This window comes from Heliangelus exortis, chromosome 1, assembly GCF_036169615.1.
Source record: "Heliangelus exortis chromosome 1, bHelExo1.hap1, whole genome shotgun sequence".
NCBI classification, from domain to species: Eukaryota; Metazoa; Chordata; class Aves; order Apodiformes; family Trochilidae; genus Heliangelus; species Heliangelus exortis.
In genome coordinates, this window is record NC_092422.1 from 147,598,222 (window position 1) to 147,614,087 (window position 15,866).

The 15,866-nt window shown below is 50.1% G+C and overlaps 2 protein-coding genes across 4 annotated transcripts; one reads left to right on the plus strand and one right to left on the minus strand.

Annotated features, from left to right (window-relative positions):
• The first annotated feature begins 220 nt into the window (after window positions 1-220).
• On the plus strand, window positions 221-9,481 carry SERHL2 (serine hydrolase like 2). Of its 3 annotated transcripts, none has more exons than XM_071732610.1 (12): window positions 221-347; window positions 1,798-2,033; window positions 2,105-2,218; window positions 3,341-3,382; window positions 4,103-4,122; window positions 4,316-4,390; window positions 5,031-5,140; window positions 5,416-5,495; window positions 5,953-5,987; window positions 6,769-6,845; window positions 8,274-8,367; window positions 8,701-9,481. In XM_071732610.1, the coding sequence occupies exons 2-12, from the start codon at window positions 1,886-1,888 to the stop codon at window positions 8,815-8,817; spliced, it is 912 nt and encodes a 303-aa protein (XP_071588711.1). In that variant the 5' UTR covers window positions 221-347; window positions 1,798-1,885; the 3' UTR covers window positions 8,818-9,481. The 3 variants fall into 3 exon arrangements, with proteins under 3 accessions (XP_071588711.1, XP_071588713.1, XP_071588712.1); XM_071732612.1 differs by having other exon boundaries at window positions 298-429; XM_071732611.1 differs by lacking the exon at window positions 221-347 and adding an exon at window positions 361-510.
• Window positions 9,482-10,299: 818 nt separating this feature from the next.
• RRP7A (ribosomal RNA processing 7 homolog A) lies at window positions 10,300-13,728 on the minus strand. Its single transcript, XM_071732617.1, has 7 exons — window positions 13,585-13,728; window positions 13,357-13,499; window positions 13,036-13,161; window positions 12,475-12,598; window positions 11,851-11,948; window positions 11,234-11,432; window positions 10,300-10,771 (listed from the first exon to the last, which is right to left on the minus strand). The coding sequence occupies exons 1-7, from the start codon at window positions 13,634-13,636 to the stop codon at window positions 10,686-10,688; spliced, it is 828 nt and encodes a 275-aa protein (XP_071588718.1). The 5' UTR covers window positions 13,637-13,728; the 3' UTR covers window positions 10,300-10,685.
• Window positions 13,729-15,866: the final 2,138 nt, after the last annotated feature.

Consider the following 15,866-nt stretch of genomic DNA (forward strand, 5'->3'; position numbering starts at 1 on the left):
CCTGTATAATCAAGGGGCAGGGGAGTGGTGGGGAACTGGGAAATGCTGGAGAAAGCCACGCAGTTGTTCCCCCACCCGCCCACCACCCCATTATTTCCCAGCCGGGACCCCCGAGCAGTGAGGAGATGAGGAAAGACCAAGATGGCGGTACACGTCCCCCCCCCTTCCCCGCCGCCACCCCCACGGTGGACCGGGGCGGCCCCGGGCCGGCAGAGCACCCGGAGGCGGAGGTCCGGGGAGCCTCGGGTAGGCGGGGAGCAGGGCGGTGCAGCCGGGCCGGACCGCCCCGCCGCCGAGCTGCGTTCTGCCGCCGCGGCCTTGCTCTCCGGTCCCGTCCCGACAGAGGGGTAGGAGGGCGCCGGGGCTCAGCGTGCGGGCGGCGCGGGGAGCGGGGTCAGGGCGGCCGCCAGCAGCCGCTGCGCTCCGGGGGTGACTCTCGGCGCTGGACGGAGATCAGTCCCCGGGTAGCTCTTCTCGGGGCCGGGAGCACCTTCCTCAGGGCGCCCTGAGGTGAAGGCCCGGGTGTAGTAGCTCTTTCTGTCCGTCCGGGGAAGCCCCCACCAAATACCGGGGGGAAACGCAGGTCCGACACCCCGCTGAGCCCAGGCAGGGCAGGTCCGGGGAGGAGGACAAAAAGGCTCTGCCAAAAGCCCAGGTCCTCAGCCCAGGTCACACCAGGAAGTCAGCTCAGGGCTGTCAGGATCAGGCCCGGCGAGGGCAGGCGGGGTCAGACACAGCCCCGAGATCAGCAGGGAGTGAGGGCCTGGGGCAGGGCAGTGCTGCGGGGGGACAGCCCTGGTGGGTCTGCCCTGGGCTGAGCTTCAACGAGCTCAGGGGCAGAAGGGAGGAGATGTAAGGGAAGCCCCAGGTGTGGCTGATGGGGACCATGGCTCTCGGGGCCTCCAACAGCAGCCTCCCCTCTCAGCCCACCCTATCTGCCCTCGTCTTCCAGAGGTTCAGGAGGGAGTTGCTGCAGAGTGATTTAACTGCTTGGGGTCTCGGGGCTATTTATGGGAGCAGAGAGTTGAGACAAACCACTGGGAAAGGGATATGGCGTGAGAGACATGAGGATGGTCAGGCAGCCTGTGAGAGGCCTGGGGGTCAGAAGGGCTTGAGGGTAAAAGAAGATCTATTCAGACCACTCCTGGAAGATCCCCAGAGGCTGGATAGTACTGGGGGGGGTTCACTCAGGAGCCTGGGGCTGAGAAGGGGTCAGATGTAGCTCTGTGATTGCCAGGCAGATCAGCAGTGATGAGGGAGGTTCGAGTTGTGCCTGGCAAGTTGTTGATTCTCATCCTATGCAGGGTCCCTGGTCCTGAGGGGCACATGGGAGGGTGGCATCAGTGACCTGTTGTGTGGTAGTAGCCAGCTGCTCTCTCCAAAGGTGCCAACTGGAAGAGGAGAAGCACTCACAGTAAAAGAGGAGAAAGTGTTAACAGTCTAGTACTTGAGGCAGCATTCTTATTCCCAAAATTGTCTTTTTGGTCCAGGACAGGTGCCTGGGTGGCTGTAGCTAGCTGGGGGAATTCTGCATAGTTCCCTCTTGCCAGATCTCCTGTGCCTTCTGGATGGGCTGCAGCTGCTGTGGAGACACAAATAGGAGCCTTTTTCCTCCTGCTTAGGGAAGCTTGTTTCTTCCTAGGAGCATCGCTAGTACGTGCTGGGAGGAGGATTCCCCAAACAGGCAGGCAGGAACAGCAGCTTGGGATGTTGAATGGGGAGCTATCAATCAGCAAGCTGCTAATTAAGGCCACAGGAGGCTGGTGGGTTACTAAAGACCTGTATTACTCTTTTCAGAGCTCTAGGCCCTTAACAAGATCCCTGGGACCTACTCTTGAGCACAAGGCTCTCCAGGGACATCACCTGTGAGAACTCTATTTTTGGCATGTTCTCAGAGTTGAAGTTCCCTGTGCCCTGGGGCCATGTGGCAGCCAAGGCCTGGGGACCCTCAGGGGGACACCCCGTGCTGTGCTTGCACGGCTGGCTGGACAACGCCAACACCTTTGACAAGCTCATTCCACTGCTCCCCAGAGGTAAGTGTGGCTCATCAGGATGGTTCTTGTTGTGTTGCAGGGCTGTACATCTGATAATCTTTCCTTTTCAGATTGCTATTATGTGGCAATGGATTTTTCTGGCCATGGTTTGTCATCTCACCGACCTGCAGGCTCCCCCTACCATTTTCTGGATTATGTGAGCGATGTACGCCGGGTGGCAGCAGGTGGGTATTGGAAGGGATCCTTCAGGACATGTTTCTGCAGGGGGTGTTATATTGCTTCTGCTTCTTGGGACAAAAAGGCAGCATTTATTGCCAGGAGAGAGGGGGTCAGTTCCCTCTGCTTCTTCCCAACCTGATAGTTGCTGGAGCTTCATGTCTACAGACCGAGTAAGTATCCCTCTTTCTCACGGTTTTGTGAGGGAGAAAAAGTAAGCCCTTGGGCAAGTGTTTCTGTACTAGAAAGCAGTAGTGGAGAAGTGGAGTAGTGGAGTAAGTAGGAAGCAGTAGTGAGCAAAACTCAATAGTTTTGCTAAAATGACCTGCAAGCAGCCAGTGGCTTCTAACCAGTGTCAGATGCACGTTTGAGTCTCGGCTGGTTCTGCCTGACAGCAGATTGCTGCTTGCTTTAGTGTCACAGAAAGAAATTTGAAAGCCAAGGTGTCTTGGGCTCCTAATAACTCGTGATCTAACTGCCCATCTGCATGCTGATGGCATGTGGCATGTGCAGCTTTGCATCCCTCACTTAGTATACAGAGAGTCTCTAGAAGTACTGTTGACATGCCAGGGGAAAACCACATTTTTCAGTGAGGTATATTTCAGATGGGCAGCACTGACAAAGTAGTATTTTCTCATAAGCCTCTCAGGGTGCCTTAAAAGTGGACTGAGGAGCCTGATGTATTAAATGGTGCAGAGGGCTTTCACATGGAATAATCATACTGTCCTTAAGGCAGTGGACCTGGCTCTGTGTCCTCACGGCTCTTGCAGAATGCCCACAGCAGGGTAATCTGTGAAGGTCTCTCTTCCAGCAAAATCTTTCTGAACAGGCTCCTTTGCTTCTTGCCAGTCTCATGTCTGGCAGTGAAAGGGAATTTGCTGTAGTTTGTTTGCCATATGTAGGAGAGCTTGAGAACTGCGTGACTTAACTACCAAGGAAATGAGGTGGTAGATGCTCCTCTTCTTCTTTAAAACTGGCCTACTTAGCTACCTCATTTCTGGATTAGCAAACAAATTAAGCAGTGCAAAAGCCCTCCCGGGAGAAGGGGCCTGTCTTGACAGAGAAGCACCAAGATGCTGCTGCTCTGGTTTCTAATGCAGCACTGTCTGTTTTTGTCTGTTGCCACTTAGCCTTGCAGTGGAGACGGTTCACCCTGATGGGTCACAGTATGGGTAAGTGCTCTTGTCCTTGTAAGCAGTGAGATTCATGGAAACAGGAGTAGATAATTAACTTACAAGAGATGCTGCTAGGAGCTGGGTTGGAATATTTATGATACTGTGTCAAGTACCAGGTTCCAGCTTGAGTGATTCAAACATCTGTGCCCTGGTTTGAAATGCCTCTGCTTTCAAGACCCTATAGTACCAATAGTGTGGCTTTTTTCCCCAGCTTCAGAAAGGAAGAATGATTGGCAAAGAGGGGTGGTCTACAGCAGGAGGATTCATAGCAGTGCTTCCTGCCTCATCCCCACGAAGCCACAAAGTCTGGGGACAGCATGGCCCTTCTTGGTGGGTCATGGAGCTTGCTGAAGGGAACCAGACTCCAGGCTCTACTCCTTTGTGCTTGGGACATAATAGGGTTTTGTTCCTCAGGGCTGCTCTGGCCACAGCTCACAGTAGCTGTGCACCATTCTGTTTTAACTGGTAACTCCTCTCTGATCTTTGCTGCCTGATAAGGAGATGGGGATGGCACAGGACCAGGAATCCAGCTGGCCAATAGCCCTGCTCTCTGCCTGCATCCTGCCTGCTAGGAAAGCTTTACTCTGTACCTGGGATTTTGTCCCTTGGTACACCACACATTATGGCTTCTAAGGCAGCTCCTGAGGTGGGGAAGGGGAGGTTTCTGTTACTGAGGGGTGTCCTGTACATAACTGAGCACCCTTCTTTCCTTTGCAGGTGGATCTGTGGCAGGAATGGTGAGTAGAGCATCCTTTCTTTATGGGGTTTGTGATTTCTGCAGCTGAGAAAGCAAATGGGATAGAAATAAAGGGACATGGATCTGAGAGGAGAAGAGGCCCTTCCCTGACCTCCTCTCCAGTGTAGCACTATGAAGACATCACTTAACTGTCAGCTTTTCTCTTTCCCTCATATTGTTTCATCTCTCCTTAGTTCAGTTTCCTTTATCCTGAGATGGTGGACAAGCTGATCCTGCTGGAAAACCTTGGCTTTCTGCTGGCTCCAGAGGTTAGACTTCACGTGTCATTCACGTCCCTTTTTAAAATAAAAAATAGGTTCATTTTCCCATCATTTGTACAGCTCTTTTTGACTGCTTTTCCTTCTGGCAGGCACAGATCTGCTCCTTGTTGTGTTGACTGAGGTCCCTGCTTAGGGTGACCCTTGGGGGACACTTGGTAGTGCTCCACATCCTGCAGTCCCTCAGCACCAAAATTAACTTTTCTGTGCCATGCCCTTATACAAAAAGAACTGGAAACTCTGTCCAAGTAACTGCCAGCCAAGGTTTTCTTTTTGCCAGCAGCTAGTTGGGTGACCTGGGTGCAAGACTGGAGGATTTCTTTTTCTGTTCCTAGCAGGATGTAAAGCTACATTCCTAACCTGCCATCATCACTACTAGATGCTGGGGCTTTGGTTGGCAGCAGTGGGACAGAAGCCCAAGGCCAGAGTGATATTTTTTGCCAGATTTTTTCAGATTTATGTCAGATTTCCCTTGTTCTTTTGGACAGTTGAGTTTTTAATATTATGTCCAAAATGGAACCACTTCTGAGGGATGCTCAAGAGTGAAATGCCCTTTTCTACCTTCTGATAAGGGGTAAAACGATCCAAGAGGGAGCTGGTTCCGCCCGCTCCCAATCCCTCTTTGTTTCAGGACACTGAGGCGTGGCTGAAATCAAAACGGATGGTGATTGACAGATTACTGAGCCTAGAGGCAAAGCAGCAAACTCCCAAAGCACGAAGCCCTGAAGCAGCATTGCAGAGGTGGGTTCCAAACTGTCCTTTTCATTTGCTGCCTGCTCTCACCTTGGACAGAGTTGCAGCTGCATGAAGGAGAAAGGGACACTGTCCCTGCACTTCCCCTTGCAAGTCCTCCTCTGGAATCTCGGCAAGGCCTTTTGCTTCAGTCGCCCGAAGCTGCTGCTTCTCCCTGCTCTTTCCTGAAGCAGCCCGAGAGCCCGTTGTCACCTTGTCATGCCATTTTTGCTTCACCTCCTCCTCTTTCCAGCAGCGCAATCTCTCTGCCATGTCTCCCCCAGGCTCTTAGAAGCAAACAGACATCTGACAGCAGAGGGTGGGGCAATCCTGCTGCAGCGAGGAGCAACTGAGACACCCGCTGGTAAGGGGCTGCACGGATGCAGAGCTCATCGCAGTGCTGGGCCAAAGCTGCGTGTGGGAAGGGAGCGGTGCCAAGAGCCATTGTCCTCTGCAGGGTACAGGGTGCCCTAGCTACAAGTTTACACAGCCTGAATGGGATCAATTAAGTCTGGAAGCAGAGCTCCTCATTCCCAGCAGCTGGGGTTGGTACTCAAGTCCAGGAATGGCTAAAGAAGAGAAATTTAAAAAAAAAAAAAAACAAACAAAAAAAAAAAACCCAAAAAACAAACAAACAAACAAACAAACAAAAACAACAAAAAAACCCCAACCAAAAAACAAAAACAAAAACCAAAAGGAGAACTCTGAATGAATCCTATTCCTTCCATCTCAAAAAGTTTTTGGGCAGACCCCAAAGGTCAGGAGACGTAGAGCTACTCCTGTGAGATGTGAACACTTCCTTTTTTTTTTTTTCATTCCAGGGCTGGTGTATAACAGAGACATGAGAGTCCGCACGGTGAGCTTTGCTCTTCTGACGTGCCCCCTGCTGCTCCTGAGCCCTGAGCTGACAGAAAACTCAGAGATTGTAGAGGCCCCCTCAGTGAGCCCAGGCCCTGCCTCCACCCAGACGTTTACTTTCTGCTTCCCGAATTCCCACATCTCTTCCAAATGCTGCTGTTAAAAAAGAGCTTGCACTTGATCATTAACTGACTCAGCTGACAGAGTCACTGGAAAATGTTACTGAATTTTTTAGCAGTTCCTCTGCCGCGGGGGCCTCCTGGCCACATTTTCCTGCTGTTACAACTCTTCAGGCAGCAGATGAATGGATGGATGCTTTTGGTCAGCTTCTTTGTCAAGTCACCCATCCAAGAAGGGGAGTGAGAGTGGAGCATGGTCCTTACGTTTGATATTTTGATAGTTTTGTGCCACTTTAGAGCAAGCAGGGCCTCATCTACCTGTGCTACTGCCAGGCTATGAAAGCCAGAGTAGTGTACTGTCTCCTTTTTAGTATAAGGATTTTTAAAGCTTTTCTCTGCTCTGAGATCATTCCCATATGTGCTGTATCCCAGCAGGCAGTGTTGTTGGCAGTTCTGCAACACAGCTGGACAGAAGATGCCTTTGCAGAGCCAGCTACTCTTGTGCGCATCCTGGCTGTCTGTCATGTCCCAGCACGGCAGCTTCGGGGTTGCAGCCACTTCTGCTTTCAGAGCTGCTGATGCAGGAAGGGTTAGGGACATTCCTTGGCCCCCAGCTGCTCTCCCTGACCTTTGCTGCTCTCCCTGTCTTTGCACCTGCAGCAGAGTCGAGAGTCCTTCACGGTGGAGCAGTGTGTGAAGCTCCTGCAGAAGATCCAGGACCGTGTTCTCATCATTGTGTGAGTGAGGCACAAGCCAAACCAACCTTTGTTGCCTTCTGGCAGTCCTGGTTGGAGGGATGGTTAGAAAGGAGTCCTCTGCTACCCCCTCCTCTGCAGTTGACACCCAGACCTTTGATCCAGTTGACACAACAGTACAGCCTCACATGTGAGAAGCATTTCCCAGTTCCCCACCACTTCCCTGGGCTGGGCAGGCTCTTGGAACAGGCAGAGAGCAACTGAAACACCATCCTTCTGGCCTGGTGTTGTGCTTTCAGGCTGGGCCTCCCTGGTGCAAGGCTGACAGAGGAATGCCACTCTTTCCCTGTCCCCATGCTCCTGCCCTCACACACCCATTCCAATACTCCCCACCCTTTGCCCTAAAGCAAGGGGCCACCCTGGCAAACACACCACCTTCCTCAGCACTCTGCTCACTTCCCTCCTGGCCTAACTTCCTCCTGTCACAGCAACCCAGCTGCCCCTTTTCCAGACCCCAAAACCTCTTACCTGGGCAAACAGGTGAAGCCATGGCCATGTTCACCTTCTCCAGCTGGTCCTGGAGCCCCTGGCCTGATCCAGCTGTTGCAGGCTCTCCCCTGTGGTGCCCCCAGGGCAGGGAGAAGCTGTAGGGAGGCAGCCAGTGACTTGTGCACAGCCCCACAGGATGCTGAGCTGTCTGGGTGAGTAGCTGGTTCTGTCAGTCCTCCACTTGTTCAACATCTCCTTGAAGGGCAAGATGTGCAGGGCTGTTGCTACCAAGGCCTGTGTGGTGCTGTTAGAAAACTCTAGGAAATGAAAGGAAGTGCTAGAAATTGAGGCCTAGTTTTGGCTTCCCTGGTCTGTTGAAATCATGAAGAGCTTAAGGATTTTCCTGTTTGTCCAGAACTGCAAAGTCACAGTGGGGACAAGCTCTCTAGGCCATACCGAGTACACACCTTTGAGCCTGGGATGTCACTTTGTCCCATCATTGCAGCAATAGGAGACAGCAATCTTTGCTCTGCAGGAGGTGTAAGGCTGGTTTCTCCAGGACTGTTCAGGTACCTCATTTTCCAACAAGAGCAAACCTTGTTTCAAACAGCAGCATAGAGAAGGTAAAGGGACAGAGATGTAGAAGCTGGCTGGAAGGAAAAAGTTAAAAAGAGGGTGGGGGCAGAGAACAATGTACTCAGACCAGTTGAGGAGCCAGCCCTGGGGAGGACAACACACACAGTACTTAAACAGTCCCTACCCTGATACTACTAGGCAATCACCCAAGGTTTTAAACAGAGCATGATAGAAAATAACTGCTCAGCTAAACCCTACAGTGCTCATCTGACTGCCACGTAACTACCTGTACCACGACTACCTGTAACTCTGCTGCTCACAATCAGCCTGCCTGCTGCCCAGGACAGCAGGAAAGACAAACGGAGGCCACTATGTGCTGTACTGAGCCTTGCTGTTGCTTTCCAGAGCACAGGATGGACTCTTGGTGCCACACAAGCTAGACAACAGAAATCACTTTGTGAAGGCCTTGCGGGAGGCATTTGAATCTACCCTCAAAGAGGTGAGAGCAAACTCCATCCTTGCATCTCTGCTCCACTAGCATGGGAGCAGCAGCTAGTAAGCAGCTCCCAGATTTGGTGGACACCCCCTGGTAGATTATTTGTCCTGAATGGCGTAGCTCTCCTGGTGCTGGGGGGAGAGAAGCCAAATTTGCTCCTGCTGCCAAAATCCCAAGTCAGTACTGCCCTCTGGACAAAGCTCTTCCCTAGTCCTCTCATCCCTCTCCTGCCTTTTCACTACCTCCCTCCTCCATCCCAACCCCCCAAGTGCCACACAGCAAGCACAGCTTGCCTGAGGCAACTCTTTCCTGATCTGTATCTTCTTGTCCCTCCAGCACATCCAGCTAGTAGAGGTGCCTGGGAGCCATTTCGTGCACCTGAACGAGCCTGAGGTGGTGTCTGGGATCATCAGCAACTTCCTGAGAGCACACAACACCAGAGCCAGGCTCTAGGAAGCCCTCGCTGCTGCAGCAGTCCAGAACAGGAAGCTAAAAAGGCGGCTATGGAGGAATTGTCACCATTCCTACCTCACATCCAAAATTAGTGTCATGATACTCTTTCCTAAGCTTAGCTCACTGTGGAATGGAAGCAGATCTCCTGAGGCTTCCATGGAGGAGAGCTGAGCAAAATATCTCAGCTGTTGATGGGAAAAGCAAACCCTCCTCCACTTCTAGCTCTGTGAGTACAGGGACAGAGGCCCAGAGTGGCCTTCCCCTTGCTTGCTCCTGACTTGCACCCACAAATGGAGCAGGAACAGGCAGAGGCAGCCTCTACAGCAGAGCCAGCGTTGCAATATGTATGGAGCTCATCTCACCTCCTCCCTGAGGATGGTGTGACCAGTCTCTTCCCAGGATCAGACCTACTGAAAAAACAGGGAAGTGTTCTGCTTCTCTGCTTACTTCCATGGATACTTGAGATCAGAGGGCCTCATCGTCTGTTTTACTGTGAGAGCTTTTTTAAAAATAAGATCTCACCTGGACACAGGCAGCCATTTTAATGAACAAGGGAATAAGTCACTAATCCTCTAGCTAAAACAGCTAAAAGAACTACTAATAATGGAAAAGTTGGCAGAGGTGATGTCTGTCCTTCTAAATAAAGATTAATCTTCCAGTGTTAGCTCTGTCTTTTTCACTCTATAGTAGAATCTCCTTTCTCTTGGGATGCCTACCCAAGCAGCTAAACCACCAATCTTAGGAGGCAGCAATGTTCCCATGTGGTCTGCTTTAGATCAGGGTGTGTTAAGGATCCCTCTCCCTCCTAGTGAAATTGATGCAAAAAAAGCCAACTCAAGCAAGCAGACCTGGCAGTCTCCACATGCAATCAAAACTATCTGTAGTGGGTTTTCCAAGGGAGGCTAAATTAATTTTTACTTGTCTCTGGGGAACATAACAGCATTTTCACCTTAATTTCATGGTCACGTCTCTCTGGAAGCTGCAGGCAGTAAAATATGAGGAAGCATGGGAGTGGGATCACAAAGTACACTGGGGTATACAATTAAAGCTGCAAAAATGTTATGTGGGCAGTAAAAACACATTGCCCTGCAGCTGGATGTGCCCATCACTGCCCTCCTTATGTGGTGGTGACAGGTTAAGTGGAAACAGTCCTTGCAGAATCTGGTTCCTCCCTCCAAAACCAGGCTCAGCCACCTCACCTTGCTCTAGTGACAGTGCTGAACAGCAGAGGTTCCCAAGCCCAGGCTAGATATGGCTGTAGAGGTCTATGCACAGCTGGAACTGGGCACAAGGTAAAGCTGCCTGGGAGGCAAACACCAAGGCAAGGGATAGGACTCTCTTCCAAACCACTGATCTCTGCTTGTGACAGCAGATCTGGGAAATTCTCAGTTGGACTTTTCCCTAGGTCACTTCCCTTCTTACTTGCCCCCATGTAAAGTGCAAAGGAGGCAGTAAACCAAGGGAGACAGGCACTCTCACATATTAAGAATATAGCAGCAGTTTATTTACAGTTCCTCAGGGGTTCCCTGCCCCTCTGCTAGGCTGTGCTAGGTCAATCCCCACTCACACCAAGCTTCAGAAGGGCCTTGGGTGGCACGGAGATACAGGCTGCCACAGGAAGTGCCTCAGCCCCTTGACCTGAGCAACCTGGTATGAGGTGCCACAGGGGCTGAACAACGGCTGGCAGAGCAGGCAATACCAGTGAGAGTGATGGAAACCCCCTCCAGCAGCAGCTGCTGTGATCGCCCATTTCAGACCCAAGGGCAGCTGCCTCAATCCGTTGAAGCCCTTTGGGCAAATGGAGTCCATAAGCATCTTCTCCCACCTTCTCCAGAACAGGCACTGAAGGAAACAATGCTCAGCACATCCTAGTATGGCCGAAACTTGCGCTGGGCTCGCATCAAGGCAATTCTCTGCTTGTCCTCCTCAAATTTCTTCCTCAACTGGGCAATGTCTGAAACAGGCAGAAAGAGGGCAGGTCACCAGACAGCAGCAGGTCTCCCTCTCCTGGGGAGCTTAACCTCCCCACACAGTCCTGACAGCCACAACACACCCTTCCCAGAGCAGGTCCTTTTGTGCCTGGGCTGAGCGCCAAGCTGGGGCTCTGGACGTTTCTCTCTGGCAGTGCTGCAGCTCCCTCTTGGGGAGGAAACTGGTTTTCCTTTTCAGGTGCTAACACTGGCACAGACTGAAGACACATATATTGCAAAGTCACGACCTGCGTGCTCTCCCAGAAAATATTCCAGCAGCTGTTGCCAAGAGAGGTGGTGGCAAGAGGCCTTCAAGAGCTGGCAAGGCCTTTTGCATCAACTGAACACCTGCAGCTGGATGTACTGAAGGAAAAAGGCCACTCGTTGGGCCATGGTGTGAGAGGCGAAAGAGATGGGCAGGAGTAGGAAGAGACTCAAACACTCACGCTCCCTCTTGGTCTCACGATGCTGCCAGGCATAGAAGTTGAGCAGCTCTTTGCGGGCTCTTTTCTGCTTCTCCCTCTCCAGCACCCGCAGGTTGGCAGCCTCTGTCCGGGGCAGGCCGGGCTTCCGGCCCTTCCGCGTTACCTTCACCCAACCCTCCTCATCTGGAACACCCTCCTCCTTGGCTGCTTTGGCTTCTTCCTGTCAGGAAAGCAGGATCAGTCTGACAGCCCACCCAACACATGGCTCCCTCACAAGTGCCCCTTTACACACATGCAACATAACAACTTCTGCTTCTGCACTAGATCTGAAGGAAAAGGCACAGGCACTGAATTCTAAGTCACAACACTGCATGCCAGCCAGGACCCCCATTTATTTGTAGGGTTCTTACCCCACAATTAGGTCTTTACCTTTTGTATGCCCTGGGTGGAAGGGCCAGGTGTTGTGGACCAAACCAGGTTGTGACCGCCCACCACCAACTGGGAGTAAAACAACCTTGTCAGGCAGTGTTTCCCTCTGCCCTTCTTCCACCAAGGTCTGGGCACCAGGATACTCCCTCTTCCTATTCCCTCACCAAAGAAAACTGCTTAGCTGGGTTTCCTTCCCAGCCTGGCCTCACCTCTGCCATCTTTTTGTCATAGTTTTGCATGTAGGCATCCACCTCAGCCTTCAGCTCTTCCCGATCCACGACTGAGGCTGCATAGCTGGAGATCCACTCTGAGAGAGAGAGAGGCAGAGGTCAGCAGCAGCCTATTAAGAGCAAGCCCTAGCAGGGCTTTTGGGCAGCTTTAGAGAGAACTGCTGTGGGGATGATGGACACACTCAGTTCCCATTCCTGTTCAGCCTCCCCACTGCCACAGCTCAACCAGCTGACAGCTCAGGCCACAGACAGTAAGTAATGGGAAGAGCTTGCAACTTTTCCAAGCAGGAGTGGGGGAGCCTTGAACTCAAGAAGTTCAATATTCAGGGCTGTGTTCCTGTCAAGGGATCACACCTGAAGTGCTGGCATCTTGACAGACACCTGGTGCCTGTTACTAAGTTTGGATTCAATTTTGAGGGCAAAACACAGCTGGTTTCTCTGAACCTAAGTGATACAAGATGTTGGGAAAAACTGCCCTTCTGTTGTACCAAGTGACCCCACACTTTCCCATAGGGGTCACTAGACCAGACTAAAATATCCAATACAAGACTGCTACTTTGTGAATAATAAAAGCAGGATAATGATACACCAGAGCTGACTTACTGCTAATGCCAGTTTTCACAGGGTTACTCTCTGTTGAGATCAGCAAGGGGCCCTCTCGTGACAGGGCCTTGGCTGCCTGGACACCAGCTGGTTTCCTGAACACCACATATGCTACTTGAAAACCCTAAAAGAAAATAACACTCTGTTTAGTCAGATACACCAGGAAAGTTGGTGACACAGCAAACACACTGCACTACAAATAAAAAAAGAATAATTATGTAAAAATTAAATGACACACTGCAGAGGGATACAAAAAAATCCCAAACCAAACCCAAACCTGAAAATTAAAAAATGTAAAAAAACATTTAAAATGTTAAATGTTAAAAATGTTGCCCAAACCCCCAAATATAGAATCCCCACACAGAAATCCCCAAGTCCCCATACAGAATCATAGAATCATTTTGTCTGGAAGATACCTTTACGATCACCAAGTCCAAATATAAACCTAACACTGCCAAGTCCACCACTAAACCACGGTGCCATGCTCTGAACGGTACCATTCAGTGCTTGCGATCTTTCGTGACCACTACAGCACCAGTATTCCCCCTGCCCGAGCTTTACCGTTACAGGTTTGCAGGTGAAGAATTTGGACTCGAGTTTTTCTTTTTTCTCCCCTGGCACCGGCTTCTCACAGACATCCACAGACTGGACGCGCCCGCAGCGGGAGAAGAGCCTCGACAGCGAGTCCTTGAGGCGAAGAATAAGAAGTAACGTTTCTACAGGTTCAGGAAAGCAAGGATAAGTCCTCTCCCCATCCTCTCGCCCACGGACCGCACAGGTTCGCCGGGACGACCCCAGCCCCTCCGCCCACACTCACCACACGCCTGGCTCCTTCGCCCACGGCCCCAACCCTCTCCCGTGGGTCACCCCAGCCCCACTCACCGCGTTGCAGTACGGGGGCACGTTGAGGACGAAGAGTGTGCGACCCGGCGGGTGAGCGGTGTCGGCCCCGTCCCGCACCTGGTGCTCCTTCACTAACAGCCAATGGGGCGAGCGCTGCCGCTCCCCAAACTTCACGGCCAGAGCTGCGGGCGAAGAACCGGTTATAGAGGCCGCAGACACGTTCCTGGATCCTTCCCCACTGCCACCCCGTGTCCCCTTTTTCCTCACCCGTGTAGCCGGCCGGCGCCACGCCGACCACACGCCCTTTGGCCGGCGCCATCTTAGCTCCGCGGGAAGCAGCGGGGGGCGGGGGCTGCTGGGAGTTGTAGTTTTTGGCGGCTGCGCAGCGCTGGTAATGGCGGCGGCGGGGTCCTCAGTGCCTCCCCGGGCGCTGCCGCCTGATGCTTCAGTGTTGACAAGAAATAAATACTGAAGATATGTAAAAACATTCAAAGACAACTGTAACGGCTATTTTTAAAGGCTTTTGCTAATAAGAAAAAGGAGAAAAAACCTCAAAAACAGAAGATGAATTTTACAGAGGAACTTGGATTTATAACTGGAATGGAAGCCCAATGGTGACCCACTCCAAAAGTCAAGATACTGAAGCAAGATGTATGTACAAGGTAAAAACCAAGGGTCAGAGGAAGTCAACATGGAGCACTGACTCACCAAACAAATGCTCAAATTAATTAACTTTTTCAGAAGCAATGGTACATGTTAGAACCATGGAAGTGTAACAGACAAACTTGCAAATCAGGACATCACTTCAGAAGTCAGCATATTTTTCGAAAAACACAAAACAAAACAAAAAGGACAGGAAAAACTACAAAAACTATATACCACCTATCCCAGCCAGCTATACTGGATTAGTGATAGCCATCATCATTTCATATTCTGTTCTTTAACAGCCAAGGAAAAAACTGAACAAGAAGATAACCATTCTGTATGATGGTGGATGTGAGGTTAGAAGGTGGTAGGTGAGCTCAGTGGAATGCAAACAAGACTCTCATGACAATTGCAGGACAGCCAGCAGAAACCACAGAGCTGCAAGGTGAACCAGTTGGAAAGGAATAAGAATAACCTGGATACTCTTCTTTTAGTCATCCAGGAAAGAAGCCACATGATGGAACATTAGAAGACAAAAGTAACTTTAGAGAGTGGACTAAGAACAGGAAGAGCAATGCACACCAAGGTATTGCTGCAAGACAAGTCATGGAGTTTAGATAATCATTGATTTCACCATTAAAAAAAAATTAAAATTAATGACATAGGTCACAGAAGTAAAAGAGTAGAATAGTTCTTGCAAGGAAGGATGCTGATGTCATCATAATTTTAACACATATAACCTAAACAGAATGCACAATTTAACAGCAAATTACTAAATGCATCCTGCTATTTGGCTTTTACAGTGGACATGACTAATAAAAAAACCTTGAATCTCCTCATTCTTTCAGAAGATACAAGATATGCACTCACAGTACATCTTTATATTTTCACAGCTGTTTAGCTGATAATAAAAATACCCTACTTCACCTAGAAAAGGTACCCTGATTTCACAGCTGTATTTTTTAAAAATAAAATTATTTTTTAAATTACTAAGCTGTTAATAACAAGGGCCATTCTTTTTGTGCTCTCTAACAACAGAATCTGAACTAGGTAGGGACACAAATTGTTCCCATGTAGTACTATGAGTCAGCTACTAATTTCAATGATAAGAGATTAAAAGGCTAGGGAGTATCAATGCTCTCATCTGTATAACTCCTCTTGCTCTTCATCACATCATTAATTTTGAAGTTCCACATTCTTCTCAATGCACTCTTGATTCAACGTTGGAACAACTCCACCTATCTTCAGCTGGTTCATAGCATCTAAAAAGGCTTAGAATCCACTCTCTGTATAACAAACGTTTATTCAGAAACAGATAATACATTATCTTCTCAAACCCCTAATGTTTCCTCCCCCTCCCCCCCCATTTTTTAATAAAACACAGGTGTTTGATGGGCAATCTAAAAAAGGAGAATAGCTTTCTGAAGTGTGTCCCCCCCCCCCTACAAACATCTGCTGCTCACACAAAGCACCCTACCCATAATGGTGTCACTGGCTTCCAAACCAAGTTAAGTACTCCAGAAAAACAACTCCTGCCAACTCCTCAGTTATTTCCATGGCTAAAATGGATACAGTGAAATAGAGGAATGGATTGCATGAGCTAGACAGAGCAAAGAGTTTGTACAGAACAAGAAAGTAAAACAAATACAGCGTTGACTGAGGAATGGAACCTGGACCTAAAACAGACAGTTCATTAAAGTTCAGTGGAGCTGAACAGGATGGATTAGGTTAGTCTCCTAGCTAGAAGAATCAAGCTCAAATGCCAGCAAGATTCCAGAAGTGGCTCTTTTCTTTCCTATCTTATAACACGATTTGAATAAATACAAAGGAATGGAGCTACTGGGACTCCAAATACCCATGGCAATAACGCTGTCGAACGTAGGACTTACAATAAGTGCCACCTA